The sequence below is a fragment of the Pelecanus crispus genome, chromosome 1 (genome assembly GCF_030463565.1).
Source record: "Pelecanus crispus isolate bPelCri1 chromosome 1, bPelCri1.pri, whole genome shotgun sequence".
Taxonomy (NCBI): Eukaryota; Metazoa; Chordata; class Aves; order Pelecaniformes; family Pelecanidae; genus Pelecanus; species Pelecanus crispus.
The window spans coordinates 130,897,309-130,917,157 of NC_134643.1; the positions used below are offsets into that span (position 1 = coordinate 130,897,309).

At 46.1% G+C, this 19,849-nt stretch overlaps 1 protein-coding gene across 1 annotated transcript in view; it reads right to left on the bottom strand.

The window, feature by feature from the left end:
• TSPAN7 (tetraspanin 7) overlaps positions 1 to 19,849 on the bottom strand; it is a 101,071-nt gene that overhangs the window by 10,266 nt on the left and 70,956 nt on the right. Inside the window, exons 2-5 of the mRNA XM_075723366.1 lie at positions 7,203 to 7,391; positions 4,913 to 4,987; positions 3,335 to 3,430; positions 1,355 to 1,510 (exon numbers count right to left, since the gene is read on the bottom strand). Of these exons, the coding sequence (XP_075579481.1) occupies positions 1,355 to 1,510; positions 3,335 to 3,430; positions 4,913 to 4,987; positions 7,203 to 7,391 (516 nt within the window). The remainder of the gene's footprint in view (positions 1 to 1,354; positions 1,511 to 3,334; positions 3,431 to 4,912; positions 4,988 to 7,202; positions 7,392 to 19,849) is intronic.

A 19,849-nucleotide genomic window follows, 5' to 3' on the forward strand; every position in this document is an offset into this window, starting at 1 on the left:
TTCTACAAAACCAGAAAGTTACTACAAGTTCACAAAGTGCAACTGAATGGAGCGGCTCATTCTTCCTACCCATGAAACCTAGCAAGATTGCTTTGCTGGTGGCAACTGTGAGTTTCGTAACAGATGGATGTCACTAATGTTCCACATGTGTCTGCAACAAGTGGCTCTCATTAAACTATTACAGAAAAGAAAGGCTTAGGGGAAAATAATCCTCTAGTATCTTTTTTTTTTTTAACACGTGCTAGAAAATGTTGTCCCCTTGACTGGTTTTCAAAGAAAGATGTTTCAGGCTGTGCTCAGCCACCACTCCAACCTCCTGATTCACAGGTGACTGAGGTGAAAAAGACAGAAACAGAAGACAGAAAGGCATTTCCATATTTTCCCTGTTACCTTCTCAGTACTTTTATTTATTTTTTTTAAATTCAACTCTGAAAACAAAACCAGAAAGGAAAATAATCCTTAAGTCTGACTAAGCTATGCTGCAACTTATAATTTGGTCATAATATTCCTTTTACCAACAAATTGTCTGTTGCCTCTCTTGCAAATCTCAAGTGAGAAAGAAAGAATTGATGATGCACTAGCAGTTAAAGCAATAACTTCAGTTGTATTTCTGCAGTGCAGTGTCTGCTATATATGCTGCATTATTTTCTCTTTATTCCTCCCTTTCTTTGTGTTTTCTGTATTTTTATTCACCAATTATTCCTTTTCTTCCTGTTTTCCCAACCTGCACCTTCAGGTGACCCCAGGGGAGGGGTCACTTAGGCTGTGCTATGCTTGCAGCAGCACATGTTCAAAGATCTTAGGAGTCATTGTAAATGTACCAGCCAACCACAATGCTTGTTGTCCATCTCCTGTGTCCATCTCTGTTTGGGATGACAGTTAGGCTCCGGCACCGAAATTACTGTTTGAACATAAGCAAAAGTAAAACCTGTCCTTCCCTCCACCTAGCTACATCTTTGTCCTCAATAAAAACACACTGCATTCAGCAGAAGCGAGCAGAGAAGTGCTGACCGACCTAGCCCTCAAGGGGACTCGAGCGCACGTGCCGCTCGCGGTCCTGTGCCCGGCCAGCGCTGCCTCTGTGTGCAGTGCCGTACCTCAACCTCTGCTGTGAGGAAGGGGAACAAATCCCCTCCTCATCAGAAACATTGCTGCACCTGGTCATTTGAGAAAGGCCAGCTCAAAGAATTTGAAAGCAAGCGGGGGGCAAAGCCCATCCTTACCATCACTCCAGCCCAATACACACATTATCAACCAACCATTTGAAACAAAATGCAATTGTAAGCAGCCATACACTCCACTGGTGTACTGGACGGTTTCATAACAACTGCCTCTGGCACAACATTATTGGTACCTTCTGGTTTACTTTAGTGGCAGCCACGGTCATGTTGCGCAGATCCTGAGTATTACAGTCACTGGAGTTCATGCAACAGCTTGTAGGGATGCCGTGTTTGAAGAAGTAAGGGCTGGTGCTCCAGTTGGTGTAGCTCTGAATGCCACAGCAGCTCAGCTAGGAGGAATAAGAGGCAGATTTAAAACAAACCAACCAACCAACCAGAATTAAAACTAGTACAGAATCATCACTGTCCACTTAATAAGTTCATAATCAAAATAAAGACAGGTTGTCTCCAGTTTTGAAAAGCAGATACGACCACCCACCACCACCCACCCCATTTATCACAAAAGTACCAGGAATGTCATTTACAGAAGATGGGAGCAGATGACCTATTAAAAAAAAGGTACTTTATGAGCAGAGCTATTATTTGTAACATTTGATAAAAGTCCAGCCATAAAGCCATCTTTTTTAGTTGAAGGTCTGTTGGGGTTTTTCTCCTTTGTTTGTTTCCTTTGCTTATTTATTTATTAGATAAAAGATGATCCTGGAAATTCAAGACAGAGCCTCACAATGCGGTCAAAAAAAATGGCCTTTAAAACCCCAAAGCATTAGATAGAATTACGTGTAACACATACAGGGTCAAACTAGTACAAATTGCTAAGGTGAAGCAAGCCTCTCTAACTCACCAACATAATTTCTAGGAAAGTTCACTGAGCCAGGAATAGAAGGAGACCATATGTTCATAGAGCGTGTCTATGAAATCGGCTGAAAAACCGTAAGTTGGGAAGGATGTTCTGCTTTAGATGCTAGCTAGAAGTCACTCAAAGATATGGAGTATGTGCTGAATTTTGTGCATGAAAAGGGCTGATAAATGCAGTTCCTGTAGAAACAGCTACAAATTAAATGAACATTTTGCTACGACAGCAACATTGAACAATTACTCAAAACTATTTAGTTTAGCCAACTCCAAGGAATCAGAAGTTCAAAATACGGGTCAACATCAGGCAAACAGACAATTTGGTGGCAGAATATAATCAGTTTAGAGCAGTGCAGTAATCTGCTAACCCAGAGAAGCCAGGTCAGAGGCACAGTTTCAAACACGCTGAGGGGTCCAACGTTATAGTTGCAATTTCTAAAGAAGATCTAGAAGTCACCAATACAATTACATTAAAATTTCAGCCATTCAGCAAGTTACAATCATATGAAAAGCAAATTGGCTCATAGAGTATATTATGAGCTGAAGGGATAACTTCTTGCTATGGTACAGTTTCCAGTTTATCGCTCTGTGTTGTAGTTGGTGGACTTGGTCCCTTGTGGTTGGCATCACCAACTAGTTTGGCCATGCTGTGGCATTTGCTCATGCCCTGTGCCCTGCTGGAAGGCAAGGAAACCTCCCATGGCCCTGCTACTGCACCCCGTGGGTCAGAAAGGCTCTTCCACTGAGCACCTAATCCATCCTTCCAGCACGGCTGGAGAACAGCTTTTATTGCAGACCTCAGCAGCACATTTGTCTACCTCCTTTTGCTTCCTAAGTTCTTCCCTTAACTCACTAGGTCTCCATTGCCAGCCTCTCATTGTACTTGTCAAGAGAACTGCTGCAGTTTATCAGTGATACAGGATGCCAGATTATAAAATCCTGTCTCATCCAGCTCAGATTTGCAACATTTCATAATACTATTGACAGATGCCCTTAAGAAAACCTTGTTCTTAAGGGATAAAACTGGCTCCTAAACCTAATTCAAGATCTGGGACCAACAACAAGCAAGTGGGACAAGCCCTGTCTTTATTAGATAACTTGTTCATTAAAACTTAGGCATCTTGGACAAGCATATCAGTTGAAATACTTTTTCTTTAGATCAGCTTTGCCAGCCTCTAATTTTGCTTGCAATATACAGCTTGCAGGTTGAGCCGTCCACACTTCATGTTCTGTGATCAAATCTGAATGTACGCTTTGTCTCTCTTTATTTATTAATTTTTAATAGCCAATTTTAGACTTACACTTTCCTGTACGTTATCCACTGCATGGCTCCGCTCATCGTTCTTGTTGTAATTCTGGATTGCTTCAGTGTATGTCCTAAGGAAAGTATCCTTGATCTATGAGGGCAAGGAAAAAAACAGCCCACATGAGCAACAAAAAGCATAACATCTGAAGCAGTCTTCACAGGAAGCAAATGCATTTCCAAACCTAATAAGGCACCCAAACCAGCCCTTCCCACTCATTTTTAACTGTGTTTTCAGAGCTGTCAGAGCTCCCTCTTAACTGTCAGGAGACACTCATGCCATTTTTCAAGTGGGGTCTATCGGACATGGAAAGAAAACTACCCCAGCAAACTGCTAAAAAACAGAAAATGACTTAACCTATAAGAAAGATTGCCTTTGATGCTTTTTCCCCAAACACTTTGTTCCAGCACTAAGTCTGAAGGAGGCTGCATGCTTCTCTTGCTCATGGATGCCTGGTGGCAGCCGAAGCTTGTGCAAACTCCTTGGTGACAGAAACCAGTGGCATCAAAAGAAGATGTGAATCCCCTGACCAGGCGGCAGCCCTCGTCCCCAGCACCAAAGGTGTTTGGGTAAGGAACAAGAGGTCTCTCAGCTGGAGAAGGTCAGGCACATCACGGGGAAAGGCACTTTGACTGGGTGGTAAAGGGGCTGGGTGGCAGATGATTTGGGGAACCCACATGGCTGTGACCTTTGCAAGAGACTGCCTCTCCCAAAAGGGAGCAGGAACCTGATGCTGAGGCTGCCGCAGGTTAGGCCAGATGAAATGGCAATCCTCAGCAGATGGACAGGTATTTCAGGATCAGATTAAAAACTATCCACTGCTTGCAAGGGTAGACACCAGAAAAGCCCATAGCAAGGAAAATTTCATGTCAAAAGAGGAGACTAGAAAACCAGTTAATACAGAGAGAAGAGACGAGGAGGGTCTCTAAGGTTGTCCTGGTTCAGCACTAATGGCATTGTAGGTCCACGGACTTAAAGCCAGAGATAGACCTGATTACAGTGGATAAAGCAGAAGTGCTACTACAAATCCAGACTGTCACACCTTTTTAAAGCTTCTATCTGTCCCAGTTTCTTACCTCACTCTATTTCTAATCTCTCCTTATTCTCAGGATAGAAACAAAATCCCATCCCACTCCCTCCCCCCGCAAAAAAAGAAAAAGATTTACAAAACATCGAGTCTGGTCTGATGCAGAAGTGCTCTCTGCCTTATATAAACAAGCATTTGCCTGGCTGGAGAAGCTGTGTTTAAGAAAAGTATTTAACCTATTTTGCAGTCCTCAGCATATGTAAAAGAGTAAAGAAGATCTTACATGATGGACACACAAAAACCCAATAGCTCCAGAGTAAATTATCAGGCAGCTGAGGCCAAGAGCTTTGGCTAAATCCCTTCATTTGGAAGTGCATCAGTTTTTAAGAGCTGTATATGTTATTGCTGCACATCAGCCGCATCCCTGGAGATGCGTATGGAGCTGCCGAGCTCAGCGACCTACACATTCTCCACGCTCCAGAGAACTTCTCAGCAGCTCCTGCCCAGGGAGGCACTGCTATATGCAAACTCAGCACATTTCCACCTACCTCGTGGCGAAACACAAACCCTGAAATGCCAGCCACTAGCTCAGCCAGGAACACCAGGGACAAGAACATGGCATACTGAAATGGAAGGATGCAAGAGAAGTCAGAACATGACGGGCTTTTGTCTCAGCACAGATACTGCTCAGTTATCACATAAAATTTAAATTCCCGCTCTAAACACCCTTTAAAGATGGTAATAAAGCAAAGGTCTTTTGGAGGCAATACATAGGTTATTGCCTGAATATGTGTTTATACAACTCACAAATGGTATGTACTGTCTAATTACTGGCTTTTCTGACATTTCTGTTCCCACATTTCTTAGCATTCTCATAAATTAAAACACACTCTCATGCCAGAGATGGATCCAAGTCACTCAGGTTACAATAAGGAATGCAAGCAGACCTTTTATGTTTGCATGGCACTCTGCTAAAGTAAATAGGCTTCTCCAGGTGTTTTGGTTCATGTTTATCTATCTCGCTTCTAGACTGGGATTTGCTGCCCGATTGCTGAAGTTTCTCCAATGAATGAACTGAACCACTGACTTCACTGGAAATACTCTCACTGTAATACCAGGCAGATGCCTCCAATACTTTGCTGAGCCAAGGCCTATGTTTGGCTTTAGGAGCAGCATTTGTATCCGGAGCTAAATAAAACTTGAAAACAGCGCTTTCAGCATAGACACTCACAAACTATTAAAAATACATCTAAGCATAAATAAAGAGGCTAAATTAAAAAATGCAAAGTGGGATGGTAAAATTTGAAGTTGCAGCTTAATCTTCTGGAGGGAAAATTACCTTTTTTCTCCACGTGCTAAATAACAGTTAATTAAAAAAGGAAAACATTTTAAATTAAATTCAGTCCTAGCAGAATTTAGTGGAAAGAGGGAAATTGATTTTTAATGGAAGATTATTGGGGAAAGGAGGACAACAGTGAAGGGAGAAGCAGAAAAATTGTTCTCTACAATTAATATAGCTGTCAAATCACTGCCTGTATTCTGTTCATGAGAGAAAGAAAGTTTTGAAATATTTCTTATGTGTAAAATGAAAATAAAACCATGTGCTTGGAACAGCACATGCCACTGTAAGTGGCATACCTTTAAAAAAGTTACATGACTTATGGGAGCAACTAGCAGAGCCTGAATTCCTGTGGATTTAGATCTTCTTTCACCTTTAGCCCTTTTCCATCCGGACTGCAGTAACTCCAACAAGCCTCTACACATGCCCTGACAGCACATCACCAGCAAGAGACAGCAGCGGTGCGCCTACAACAGCGTTAGGTATGTGCCGACTGGCCACCAGCATATACCTGCTGACCGATCTGCAGCTGCTACCTCTCCCCTACTGTGTGATCAACTGGGGAAACAAACTCTTTTTTTTAAGATGTCCTTTTTTTAAATCCAGTTCAAACTGGAGGAGAATCGTCCCATCTCCTTAGAAAATTAGCCCCAAAATATTGTAGCAGGAGATGCACTGTACTGTCAAGCCCTTTTCCACTATCTCGGTGCATCACAAGTGCTATTTCCACCCTTCAAATCATTACACATGTAGGATTTTGCTCCTGAATATTCCTAGAAACACAGTTTATCATATAGGTTTGCTTAATGTATAGTTACTTTGCATTTTAAGGTGGGCTGGAAAACTCCAAACAGAAAAACTTATAGGGAGAGAGGTTAAACTGGACTGAGAGACAGCTGCTGTACCTCTGCTTAGTGTACCTTGAGTCCATGCTGCTTTTGAGATGAGGACAAACATAGCATACATTTGTTTTCTGGGGTTGACTTGGTTTATTCTAGTGAATGTTAGGAGAAAAAGAAAGGCTGGTGTACTTTTAGAAGGTACCAACTATTTTTTCCATAGATTTCACATCAGAGTATTAAAACGAGCCCTTCAAAATATACTTCAAATGAATTCCACATTTATGATGCTTTGCACATTTTTAAGATTGTAAATATACCTATCTACCTGGCTTACAGAAAAACAGAACAATTGTAGAATTACTCACAGAGTAATTCATCAGCAACATTTCACCCTGCTCCCAACCACACATGGGCCTGTATGCTGTGCAGTAGCAAAATTCATTCATACTCAATCAACAACTGGTTTTGGCAAAGATTTTTTTTCCCCTTCTTTGTCCAAAAGACACACGTGTTGAACATTAAGATCAATAAAATCTAGCTTATGTGCCTAAAAAACTACGTTAACATCTGGTGAAGCTTGGCAGGGGGTGGGGGGAATCCCAATGCATCAACAAAACCTCTTTTCCCCTCTTGCTTAAGGCTCTTTGGCATGCTTACCAGTTTCAGCATCCATGGGCTGCCACGACAAGTGGCAAAGCAGCCAAAAAGCCCGAAGACAATGATTGTGGTACCCGTCCCGATGAGTACGTAGGGGGCATTGGTGGAGTTCTCAGCAATAAGAGAGATGTACGTGCCAAGGGTGAGCTTGCCCCAGACGCCGACTGCGAGAAGAATAACGCCTGTGATCTGCAAAGCAAGAGGAGAAAGCCGTCAGCAGCTACCAGGGAAAGCTTCCAAATTCAATACACAGTGATCCTGAAGAGATTCATTGGTGCTGTTGTGTTGGCAGAAGGAAGCCTCAAGACTTTTACTAACTCCAGAGGGAGGGACAGAGAAAATTAATTTCCAGCATCTGGAGATGCTACGTTAAGACTGCCACTGGAGGACAAACATCGAGGACTAATCGCCACAAAGCTGACGACTGCCAAGGGAGGATGCAGTGTACCGCCTGCAGGAACAGGCTCTCTGCTCCTACAGCACACTGAGAGAGGTGGCCAACTCCACCACTCTTACCAAAAGCCAACAATAACTGCCCCCACCTCACACCTCCTGAGTTTTGCCACAAAAACTGCCTGAACCACAAAAACCTGCTGCTTGACGTCCTGTCCTTCTTAATGCCAAAGTTTCAGGAACACAAGCATCCCTTGCAGTGCATTACTCCGGCAAGTGAGCCTTCCCCCTCTCCCCAGCCTATACAGCAAGCGAGCCCTTGGCTGCGCAGAGGCTTTCCCCCCGACACAGGGTGGGAGGACGCCAGTGGGCCCCAGTAGCGCCCAGCCTCTTGCCTGAGATGTGCAAGCAGAGGCCATGGTGCCACAGGGCAGCTGGGGCACGCAGGCTCCCGGCACCAGCGGGGAGGAAGCCAGTGGTGTGCCGTACACCGACATCGAGCAGTGCCCACAACAGGGATGATGCCTGCACCATCTGCTGGTCACCACCTGATGCTGACACGCCTGCTTCCAGACTGTACACAAGTAAGTCATTCCCATGGCATGGCTGAAGGTGGGACACGAAGGGCCAGTCCTGAGTGCCAGCTCTGCAAATGCTTCCTGAATTCCCCCAAAACTTCTTACTAGCTCCTCCAGGCCACTGCCGAGGGGCAGGAGCAGAAGAAATGCCCTGACAGTATTCTTTTGTTCTCTTTCCAAGTTTTCTCTTGTGAACATCTTTATGCCGCTGTGAAGCCTTGACGTTCAACACTATTCCATCAGGGTTGCCCTGCAGTTGTTTGCGGAGGAGATCCTTGTTCACAGTTATGTCGCCCCTAAAAAATCCCAGCTGAGCTACATTGTAAGGCCTTTCCGCTACCTTTCGTACAGGTTGACGTGAATTAATTCAGGGAAAGCCTTCTCAATGGAAAAAAGGAAAGCAGCTTCTTGGCTTTTTTACCTAGGCTGGCTCAAAAAGGACTATGCAGGGTGCGTCCCCGTCACTGCCTTCCCACTGTGCCCTTTCCACCGTCCTGCTGCTCAGCGCTAGCAGGCAAAGGAGCCTGTTCTCTGCTCGACCTGTGTCTGCAGCAGTGGCAGCAAGTGCTGCTCTGGTGCAGCGTTTCTCCCTCTCCAGAGAGGGAACTGTGTCCAGCAGAGCTGCTGAATAATCAGAGCCACCTAAGGGAAATACCAGGAGGAGAGAGGATACAAAATAGATGCTCTGAAGAAAGATACAGGGGGAGGGATGCAGGGGAAGAAAAGAAACCATAAAAAGAGAGAATAAAGAGAGGAGACCAGACAGACAAAAGCAAATTAACATGTCCTCAGAGACAGAAGATCCTTCCTATACCAGAGAGAAAATAATCTCACCTGGCAATTTTAACACTTCCTAGCTTACCCTTTTCCTTCCCTGGCACCTCCCAGAGCTGTAGGGAGGACATGCCCCCACCTGGCTCCCACTCAGAGCACACCGGAGTGCAGCACTGCCAGGGAAACCCATCGCATCCCTCTGTCTCCCTAAGCCTCCCCTGCTCCCCCTGACCAGCTGCGGCAGGCGTCGGCATTTCTGTCACACCTTTGGGACAGGATTAGCACAGATTTCTGCTCTCCTGCCCACAGTGGCGACAGGAATAAATCCAGCCCCTGTCCATCTTCCAGCACAACTGTGTGAAAAGCGCCGATTCCTTGCTCCTGTACCCCGCCAACTAACAGCTGAATGTCAAAAAATCACCAAGTAGCCTGCCTACCCACAGGCATCAAACGCCTCCGCTGAGTCTGGTCCCATCGACACACAGCACTGTCTTCACCTCCCTCCCTCTTCTCCCTAACAAAAGCTTTTTCAGAGGCTGCAGATTAATGAGCAAAGTCCGAAAGCGAGCTGTGGGGGACTCAGAAATCCGCAGAACAACTTTCGGTTTCTCGCCTCCAGTTCGACCAAGGGCTGGTTTCTGTGCCGGAGCTGCTGAAAGTTTTACCACTGTCCCCAGGGAGACGTAAAAGCAGCCTTCACTGCCAAAATGAACAAGCAGCTTCACATTTGAAAGAGAACTCAAGCCTTGTAATAAAAAGCATTTTTAGTTGGCTATTTGAAGCAATTACTAACCCTTTACTATGCATTTTAAGAGCTTGGTTTCCCCCTGTCTCGGTGGGGCCTATCCTATTTATGGTACACACAGACTACGGAAAAAAGGAGCAAAGCCCCTCGGTGGCTCATTCCCTTTCTGTTTCTTAATAGAGCTCTGACTTACATGGGTCTAAGGAAATCCTGCAGTTCGTGGGGAGGTCTAAACCCCCAGCAAGCCTGGCACTGTGCAGAGGGGATGGGACGCTTCCACAAAGACACGCTGGAGATGCACGTCGGGTTGCAGCAGTGCCGGCTGGAAGTTCACTTGTGAAGAGGAAAAAACAGAAGACTCCTCTGCAAACCTTTTCATGACCTTTATTTAACAGAGCACAAGTAGTGGTATGACTAATGCCCACCTCCACCCAAAGGCAAACTTTTGTTTCCTTATATTCAAGATAAACTTTTTATCCCTATCTCTCTGCTCCATCACACAATCAAGGGAACAATCAATGTACTGGCCTCTTGTTTGGTTTGGGTTTTAGGTTTGTTTTCTTTAAAAGCAGGAGGGACAAGGGCAGACAGAAGACCAGGATAGTGCTGGCCTGAACACAAAGCAGCAGGAATATGCACTGCTCCTGCCACTCACCATCACTACACGCATCTTCTCCTGCTCTACCTCTCTCCCCAACGGGCTATGGAAATGAGCCCTGTATGGTTATAGCTGATTAACAAAGCAATTCTTTCATTTGACTTGAAACCACCATGCCAGCCTAATTCTGCATCCAGCATGACCCGTGGATCTGGCCCAATAGGTGACGTGGGTCCATTTGCATCAGAAAGGTCTAAAAGGAAACTCAGAGCACCTCCTGCAATGCAGTCTCTCCCCAGTCTTCCCCACTCCCTTCCCACTGTAATGTTTCCCTTCAGACCATGATCATGTAGGTAGTTCAGTGGCAGAATGGAAAACGATTAAGAAATCATCAAGATAAACAGTGGCCAGTTTAGACATAGATAGATATATGCATGTGATCAACACATCTTCTCCTGGAGACGTACAAAATATTGCAGATATCCTGGCAGGCGGAGGAGAGCGACCACAAGCCTTTTGACTTTTAGAGCCCCCCTGAGACAAGATTCACCACCCAGAGCAGCTTTATTTATAAACACCTGGAACAGCTGGCACACATGGAGCAAGAGAGCAGCAGTCCCACTACACCGATGGACTTCTACAGCAAAACCTGGCCTTCGCGTGGCTCCTCCAAGAATTAAGATTTGTCCTGGCAATGGTATGACAACTACAGCCTGTGCTAGAAGGGGGGCACAACCCCACCCCAGCTCCTCAGCAGACATAGAAGAAATGAACTGGCAGCTGCAGAGCCTATGACGTCCTAGATGAGACATCTGGAGTGGTACAGAAAACCAAGCATTAGCAAAGGCAAAAAAAAAAAAAAGGTTTGCTTCTAAAAAGCAACTAGAGGAGAGATCCTGCCCAGATGTAAGGAGCTGTGGGAGAACCGTCAGTAGCTGCTCTTTGGAGGGCTGGAACCCCATTCGCCCCACAGCCCCCTGGGGGCAGAAGGGTCAGAGCAGCCTCTCTGAGCCTCAGCCCCACTTTACGCAACGCCAGCTGTGACAAGCGTGTTGTGATGAAGGCAACTCTGGCTTTCGCCACCTCCTTCAAGCACCTCTGACTTCATGGACTGTTGTTTTGGTGTTTTTTTTATGGTTTCAAGCTCGGGGTCTGAATATGCACAGAGGCAGCCGATCAGAGGAAGGATGCACAGGGAAGGGCTGCCTAGATAGCTCAGCCAATAGTTACCAGCTGTCATGTACCACACCATCCCCTCGCCCAGCGGCTAATGGCAGGTCTGCCTCCACGGCACAGAGCAAGGCAGGATCCCCCGCCCAGGCAGGGGACCGAAGGATGTTCTGCGGGCACACTGCTGCCCTCCGGGCAGGATTAATGAAGCCCACGGAGCAACTTCCAGGGCTGGGCTAGCAGTGCCTGGGCTTGCAGCTGCACTGGGAGTTGTTGGGACCCCGGAGGTGGAGACCCTGCCCTCCTAAAGCAGGTCTGTGACCACCCGCTTCGTCACAGCGCTGGGTCCCACAGATGGCGGGGGGCCCGAGGCAGAGCCACCCACACCGCACACAACCAGAGCCAGGCAGGTGAAACGCACCCTCAGTCCTTACGGATGTAAAACTCACAGCGTGGATGGAAAAAACATAGAATCATAGAATGCTTTGGGTTGGAAGGGACCTTTAGAGGTCATCTAGCCCAACCCCCACCCCTGCAATGAGGGGGGACAGCTTTAACCAGATCAGGTTGCTCAGAGCCCCATCCAACCTGACCTTGAATGTTGCCAGGGATGGGGCCTCTACCACCTCCCTGGGAAACCTGTTCCAGTGCTTCACCACCCTCATTGTAAAAAATTTCTTCCCTATATCCAGACTAAATCTATTCTTCTTTAGTTTAAATCCGTTATTCCTTGTCCTGTCACAACAGGCCTTATTAAAAAGATTCTCCCCATCTTTCCTGTAGGCCCCCTTTAAGTATTGGAAGGTTGCAATAAGGTCTCCCTGCAGCCTTCTCTTCTCCAGGCTGAACAACCCCAACTCTCTCAGCCTGGCTTCATAGGAGAGGTGCTCCATCCCTCATATCATTTTTGTGGCCCTCTTCTGGACCCGCTCCAGCAGGTCCATGTCCTTCTTGTGCTGAGGGCCCCAGAGCTGGACGCAGTGCTCCAGGTGAGGTCTCACCAGAGCAGAGTAGAGGGGCAGAATCCCCTCCCTTGACCTGCTGGCCACGCTGCTTTTGATGCAGCCCAGAAGCTGCAGAAGCTGTGATTATTACATGATGAGGTTATCCAGCTTTTTGTGCCGTCCTGTCCTCTGGTGTGGCTAAGGGAAAGCGAAAGAGAAAAAAAATCCCCAAAATATCAGGTTTCAAGGCCTGTCACAAACATACCCAACGCTTTGATTCAGTAAAGAGCTCTGACGTTTTCCTTGGACTTTATACGCACCTTGGTTTAAGCAGTAATAGCCCACACCTGGATAAAACAGTCAAAGCAGACATCCATCCCCAAAGAGACAACATCCTTAGGGAGATATTCGTGCCAGCAGCCAGGGCAGGCCTGGTTTATCCATGCCAGGGCCAGTTCCTGCTACCATTACAAGCCCCAGAAACTCAGACAGGTTTTGTGTCCACGAACGGGCTCTCAAGTGGTTTGTGCTGGTTTTTGTCAGCTCTTTTTAACGCTTGCAAACTATCCCGCCTCATGCTGTTCTGACGGATGCTCCCTTTCTGCATGCGCTGCCAGGCCCAAGGGCTCCATTTTGCCTCCTGACGTGTGGGGCGCTCCGTCCGGCCCTGCGCGCGGCTGCCGTCGGGAGAGCCCCAGGCCTCCGAGTCCAGCCAGCGAGGGAACCTGCCAGCCAGCCCTGGAAGTCTCGTGCTCTGCCTGAAGCACTCCCCATCCCCGACACCACCCCCAGCACCTCCTGCCGGCAGCCGCCACCAAAGCAGCTCCGATTTTGCTTTGGTGACTGCCCCGCTACAGGTGTTGCCGTACTGCTGCTCCGGCACAAGGGCAACCCTTCTCGACATGGCGGGGGGCACAGGCTGAGACCCCCGGGGCTGCTCCTGTCCCCTGCCAGCACAGCACACCGCCGGATCGGGCAGCGCGGCTGCCTGCTCCGGCTCGCCCCTGGGTGGGAGAAGTTGCTGTCAGCCTCAGCACAGCAAAGGTTTGCAAGTTACTGATAACCTGCTCCAGGCTCGTGGGCCGAGACACGCCAAACTGGGGGAAGGTGAGAAAATTCAGACACCCTTTGATACACCGTCACTGCACCAACCTTTCAAGACCAGCAACCTTGAATCATGATTTCTTTTTGGGACCAGAAAAGGAAAAAAAAACCACTCGCCCTGCAACTTCTGGTTCTTTTCTCCAGCCTTGAACATTATTAGAAAGCTATTGCGTCCTGGATTTCATCAAAGGTAGATCATGTCTTCCTTACAAAAATTCACTGCAGCAGAAGCCCCGAGACTCACGTTTCTTCAGCCAGGAAAGCTGAGATGTAGCATTCAATAAAACATTATTAGGCCTGCCCTTCATTTAGGTCGAACATTTTAAAGGTTAACTCCCCCACACACCCAATGTAGGAGGTTTCCAAGTAGGGCAAGGATTGTAAAGACTACACGCAACCAGAAATTGCACTGTTTAGCGCTAGCAGGTCTCACATTTCATTACGTCTGAACTCAGGCTCAGCAAACACACCCCAGAAACCCTCGACCGACGAGATGGCAGGAAATGAAGCAGGTAGGCCACCTGGTCATTTTCTAAGAAAAACTCCACTGAAATCAAGATGTTCCCATGGACTGTTTTAATCTAGATGAAATGGCATGTTCTGGCTTAAAAAAAAAAAAAAAAAATCTGGGAAAAAAACCCCCAGTGAGCTCTACCCCTTGCTCTGGCCATGTGCATCATGCCCAAACCTTACTGCCCTCCCAAGCACCGTTATGCTCCCCTGCCCCTTCCCAGCTAACACCTCTGTGTATCTCACATTTACTCTGTGTATCACACATTTGCTCTCACATCTGAATGAATTGGGGATTGTCAGTAGGACAGCAGGAGTGTGCATGGACCACCAAAGCCTCTCTCCTTGCCTTGTCCTGCCTCTCCTCAAGCATGGTATCACAGACACATCCCACCAGTCACTGATTTCAGTCAAAGGCAGGCTTTCTAGCTTTTTTGCCTTCCTTCAGCGTTAGTACAGATGTTTCCAATGTTTTCTGCAGTACTGCCCCCAGTTCTGGAGCTCACTGGATGTGGTGAAAAAGTTAACATGCTACAGGCAGGCAGAAATACGACTGAACTGAATGTTAGGTCTAAATTCACTTGTCCAATAAACCATCTGCTTTTAAGAGACATAGATATACAGACAAAGATATGGCCAACAGCATTAATACAAGGGTATGTGCTGCAGCTTTATAGGAGGCAGGGAGAGTGATATTCTGATAACGCTGGCCATTGCTGAAATCGGATCTAATGCTAAACACATGCAGTTTCTCAATAAAGTGCAACAGAAAAATGTCTAAGAATTACTTCTTTTAATAGTGCCGGGACAAGATTAAACTACCAACCCTCTCCATCTGGGTAACAGTGACAAAATATGTAAATAAGAGACGAGGATTCAGGGAATAACTTTTGAAAGTGGACTATCTCTAATTATGCCAGAATTAAGCAGGAAAACACTAATTTATACACAGGGCTTCCATATGGAACATTTAAAGTTTATCATTTATGGAGGTGAAGATAAATGTACAGCAGTAATTGCTAGTTTATTTGTCTACATAATTCATGTCTCCCTGCTCATTACAGATGTCAGCTATTTGGATTCCTCTGCTCTGGCAAAATAAAACTTGAAACCCAGTCCTGATTGATACAGAGCACACAGCAATCCCTACTGCTTCCAAAAGCAGTGGGAAGTTCTCAGCATTTCCCTGGACCGGTTCTTTATCCACAGAACTGAGATGCAAGAGGGCAGCTTCATTAATAAGGATCTCATTGTAGGTATAATTTTTCTATTTCATATTTGCAACCTTGCTAAATGAATGTAAAATGTGTGCAACTTAAAAAGAGATCCAAAGCAGCAGCAAAGAGTAAGGTACAAGGAAAATACCCACATTGCTGATACTTTCAACTCCTCGATTCCAATACTTCCTTTTCCGAACACCAGCCTCCCTGCATTTTGGTAGAGGTACACTGGCTCTGCTCTGCACAGCTCTACTGCAATCTTCTCCTCAGGCTAGAGAAAGTCTGTACATAAAATGGATGAAGCCAGGGGAAGGCAGACAAGAACTAATGCAATCCATCTTGGCTGAAGCTGAAAGGCCTAGCGATAGGTTTAGCAGGCTCACAGGAAACGAGAGAGGACCAAGGCACACAGCTAATTAGATCTACCAGACATTTCCCCAAAGGAAGGAAACTTTTTCACGAAGAAAATGGTTGACCTTGACACCATCCAGAACAAATCCTGCATTAAAAACATGTCCAGAGAGGCTTAAAAATAACTGGTCTACCTCTGAAAATTTTATAACTTTCCCAAAATAGGCAAGGGATCACATTCAAAATGTTCTTGCTTTACAGCCTGCCAAGCAATGGGAGTGGCTGGCTTTGAATCTTCTTCTGCCTCAGCCTCTGGGCTCTCATCAGGCAGGCAGGCGACTAAAACAAACATAAATCCTCCTTTGAGCTTCAGCGTCAGGTCTTCACAGGCAGGAGCAAAGCAATAAGAAAAGATATGATGCAACAGGGAGATGCACGTAAGCCAGCAACACAGCTGAATTCTCTGTTCTCCCATGTGGTGGTCTTGACTACACCAACAAAACCAACTCGGGTTACCTTTTGTGCAGGATCGGCCTCTGCTGGAGCTAATAAGAAATGAAGATGTCACGAGCTGTACCTTTGGAAGAAGGCAACTCTTTCATGTCCTTACCTCCTCTTTGGAAAAAATAAAGAATTATGCCCATTGACAGGAAAAAGTCAAACACAAAACCACCACCAAAGGTGTAGTCACCAACGGTGCTCCCTAGTATTTCCACTAAAAATGAAGATGCTTTTTAAAAAAAAAAAAGGAATTCTGATTAATTCTGAATGATGTTTCTAGTAAAACTTCCTTGTCTGTTTTTAAAATCCACTATAATTATACTCTACTCAGAGACAACTCTGCTCAAGAAAAAGTTGCAAGCCAATTAATAACCATTTCCAGACCATTTACAAACCAAGGGACAGTCTGTAAAGGTCACTGTGTTAGAAGAAAACACCTTCAATGGCCATTCTGGTATGTAACTGCTCTAGTGCCTTCCAGTCCCTGATTTCACCATTTCTTAATACATCCCCCAGTACCTGACATAACAATTTTTTGTCTCCCTGCTATTCTAACTCAGGCCTGGCCCTCCTCTTCCTCTTCTTTCCCGCCAGTTTCCCATCTAAATAATCCCCTCCTAAGAAAATCCAGCCAAAAGGATTTAGAGAAAAAAATGCTATAAGATTAATTTACTAGATTACATTCCTCTCTGCGATCCATTGCCTGTCTCACCTGGGTAGGCTGCAACTCTTTGGGCTCAGGGTTGTCTCTTCCTGTTGCACGTGCACGATGTCCGGCACAACGGGTCTTGCTTCGTCCCTTTGCCACAGCAATCCATTTGAGTTATGATCCCTGCTGCTCAGCATCCATCTAGTACTAGCTGCTGTCACAAAATTCATTATCCACCACAGCTCTTGCTGTTTCCATCCAAAACTGCGATTCCTATGTATTAAAACTACTGGCCCATACCCTCCCTGCAGAAACTGTCATCAGGGATACCAGCATGTGCAAACTACAGCAACAGGGATGCTGCCTCTGCTCTCACGTCGCCACCAGGTCAGAGCTGAGTATCTAGCACACCCGGGCCAGGGGACAGCCATCAGATTTACCCTGAAATACAGTGGAGGAGATTTTGATTAGCATCCTGGTTTTGGCTGGCACAGAGTTGATTTTCTTCCTAGTAGCGGCCACAGTGCTATGTTTTGGAATTAGTAGGAGAAGAATGTTGATAACACACTGATGTTTTTAGTTGTTGCTAAGTACTGCTTGTGCTAGTCAAGGGCTTTTCAGCTTCCCATGCTCTGCCAGGTGCACAAGAAAATGGGAGGGGGCACAGCCAAGACAGTTGATCCAAGCTGGCCAAAGGGCTATTCCATACCATGTGATGTCATGCTCAGTATATAAGCTGCGGGGAGTGGGCTGGGGGGCAGCAATCACTGCTCGGGGACTGGCTGGGCATCGGTTGGTGGGTGGTGAGCGGTTGCATCACTTGTTTTTTCTTCCCTGGGTTTTGTTTCTCTCTCCCGTTGTTCTCCTTTTCATTACAATTTTTATTACTATTATTATTATTCTTTTATTTCAATTATTAAACTGTTCTTATCTCAACCCATGGTTTTCTTACTTTTGCCCTTCCGATTCTCTCCCCCATCCCACCGGGGGGGAGGGTGAGCGAGCAGCTGCAGGGGGCTTGGTTGCTGACAGGGGCTAAACCATGACAATTAGACACACTGAAGTCAAGCTTAACAACCTGTTCTTGCATAGCTACGTTCTGTAAGTGGACTGCTATCCTATTTCCTTTTCAAAAATATTTTTAAGGATCAGTGCTTTGCCTTGCTGGGACACTATTACAAGTACATGAATAGTTGTCCTGACTGAGCTGCCACCAGATTAATGTCCTCAGAGGTCAAATTGCAGTGCTGGTAAAAAAAAAATGTGAAAAGGAAGGAAAATACTGACTCAGACAGATGCCGAAGTGAATACTAAGTTATCATGGAGTTGATCTGGCTACTCACCACCTACTCCACAGACAACAGAGTGTGTAGTTATCCCTAACTTTAACAGTGCCTCTATCAACTACCAGGAAGTAGAGTTAAATGACCTCTGATAGGAAATGCAAATTGCATATACAACCCAGCTGCTTCCCAGCACCCCCACCCATCCATACACTAACCATACACCAAGGTTTAATAACACTTTCCATGCAGGCTAGGGCAGAAATGACAACCAGGGCTGTGTCACTTATTCTGTAGGGAAAACAGGTTAAGAATCACAGGGTGGTGATTGCAACCTTCTCCTTGCAACCAGGAGAAGAGGCCAATGATCGTTAATAAACAGCAGGGAAGAAAACATCAGTCATTTTGTTTGCTGCAGGATGAAGAATTGTATATGGCCCACGAAGTCCTAAAAGCACTAACAAAGAGTGCGGGGGAGGACACACACAACACAAAAGCTTGAAAACACCCTTGCAGCGTGGCTCAAAACTAATAATTTCTTGCTAATACAGTAGCAAATACCTATTCTTATAGAATTTTCCTATAAGGAAATAATTAATTGCATGCCACTTGTAGGAAGATTCAGGAAGAATAATGAGATTTGGGACCTGATCTCTGTACTAAGACCATGCACGTAATGAATGGTTATAATAAACAGTCATATTCTTAAGGTAAAAATTCAGCTTTATTACACCTTGCACTTACAGAAAAATACTTGGAAATCTTAGTAAAATTAAGTTCTTCGTTATGAGGCTTATGCTTATTTTTATATAAGACTCTTCATTAAATGAGAGAAAATATTCTGTTTTACAGTTTAGTCACCAGTGGCTCTATTAATTGATATATCTTTTAAGTTGGCCGCAGACAAAAATGTGGTCATCTCTGGATAAAAATAAAATGCAAAAATACATTTCTGCTGGGAATTTTCAGACCCAATTTCTTGAAACGTAGCTTTAAATATGCATGACTGAACGTCTAAGGAAAAAGAACTTAGAGTTTGGAGACATCAAAAGCAGCATCCCGCTCTGCAAGCTAAAGCACGTAATTAGAGAAAGGAGGTGCCTTCAGCACCCGTCGTTTGTTTGCGGAGCACGGCTTAGAGCCCTGCGGCCATTCGCGTTTCTCGAATACTGATTCATCGCACGTGCCACGGCTCCTACGCATGTCAATTGTGGTCACTTCTGAAGAAGTTGCACGGTGGTCCGCGGCCACCAGAAAAAAAAACAGGCTGGGTGAGGGGCAAGCCTGCTTTGGATCAAGCTTGTGAGAGCACAGGCTGTTTCAAGAGAGCGGCTGGACGGCTTCAGCTTCGACCTGCCCAGCAGCCAGAGCCTCTGCAGAGCAGCAGCCTGCATCAGGCAGGACCACGCACCTCAGGTGGGTGGCTAGCTGCAGGTTTGTCCAAGCCACGATGGCAGTGGGACCGGGCCTCCCCTCCCCTCACCCGCACCTCCTCTGTTGAGCTGTGGTTAGAGACGGCAGGCAGCCGTAGCCTGCCTTGTCACAAATTGGGCTCACAGAGCTCAGTTTTCAAGGGTCACCAGCTGGGCGAAGGCTAAGGCACAAAGCCATGACTGAGAACGCTGCTCGAGCTTGACATTGCACCGATGGGTGTTTCACATTGCCTGTCTCCATCCCCTTCCAAGAGGCACATGATGATAACAGAGGCCAACCACGGGGACCTGATGCAGCAGTGAGGCAGCATCTTTGCAGCACGCATCTGGTCAACACACCTCCAGGACGCTCTGCAAATGCTGCACCTGCACTGCTGAAACCTCATCTGCAGCT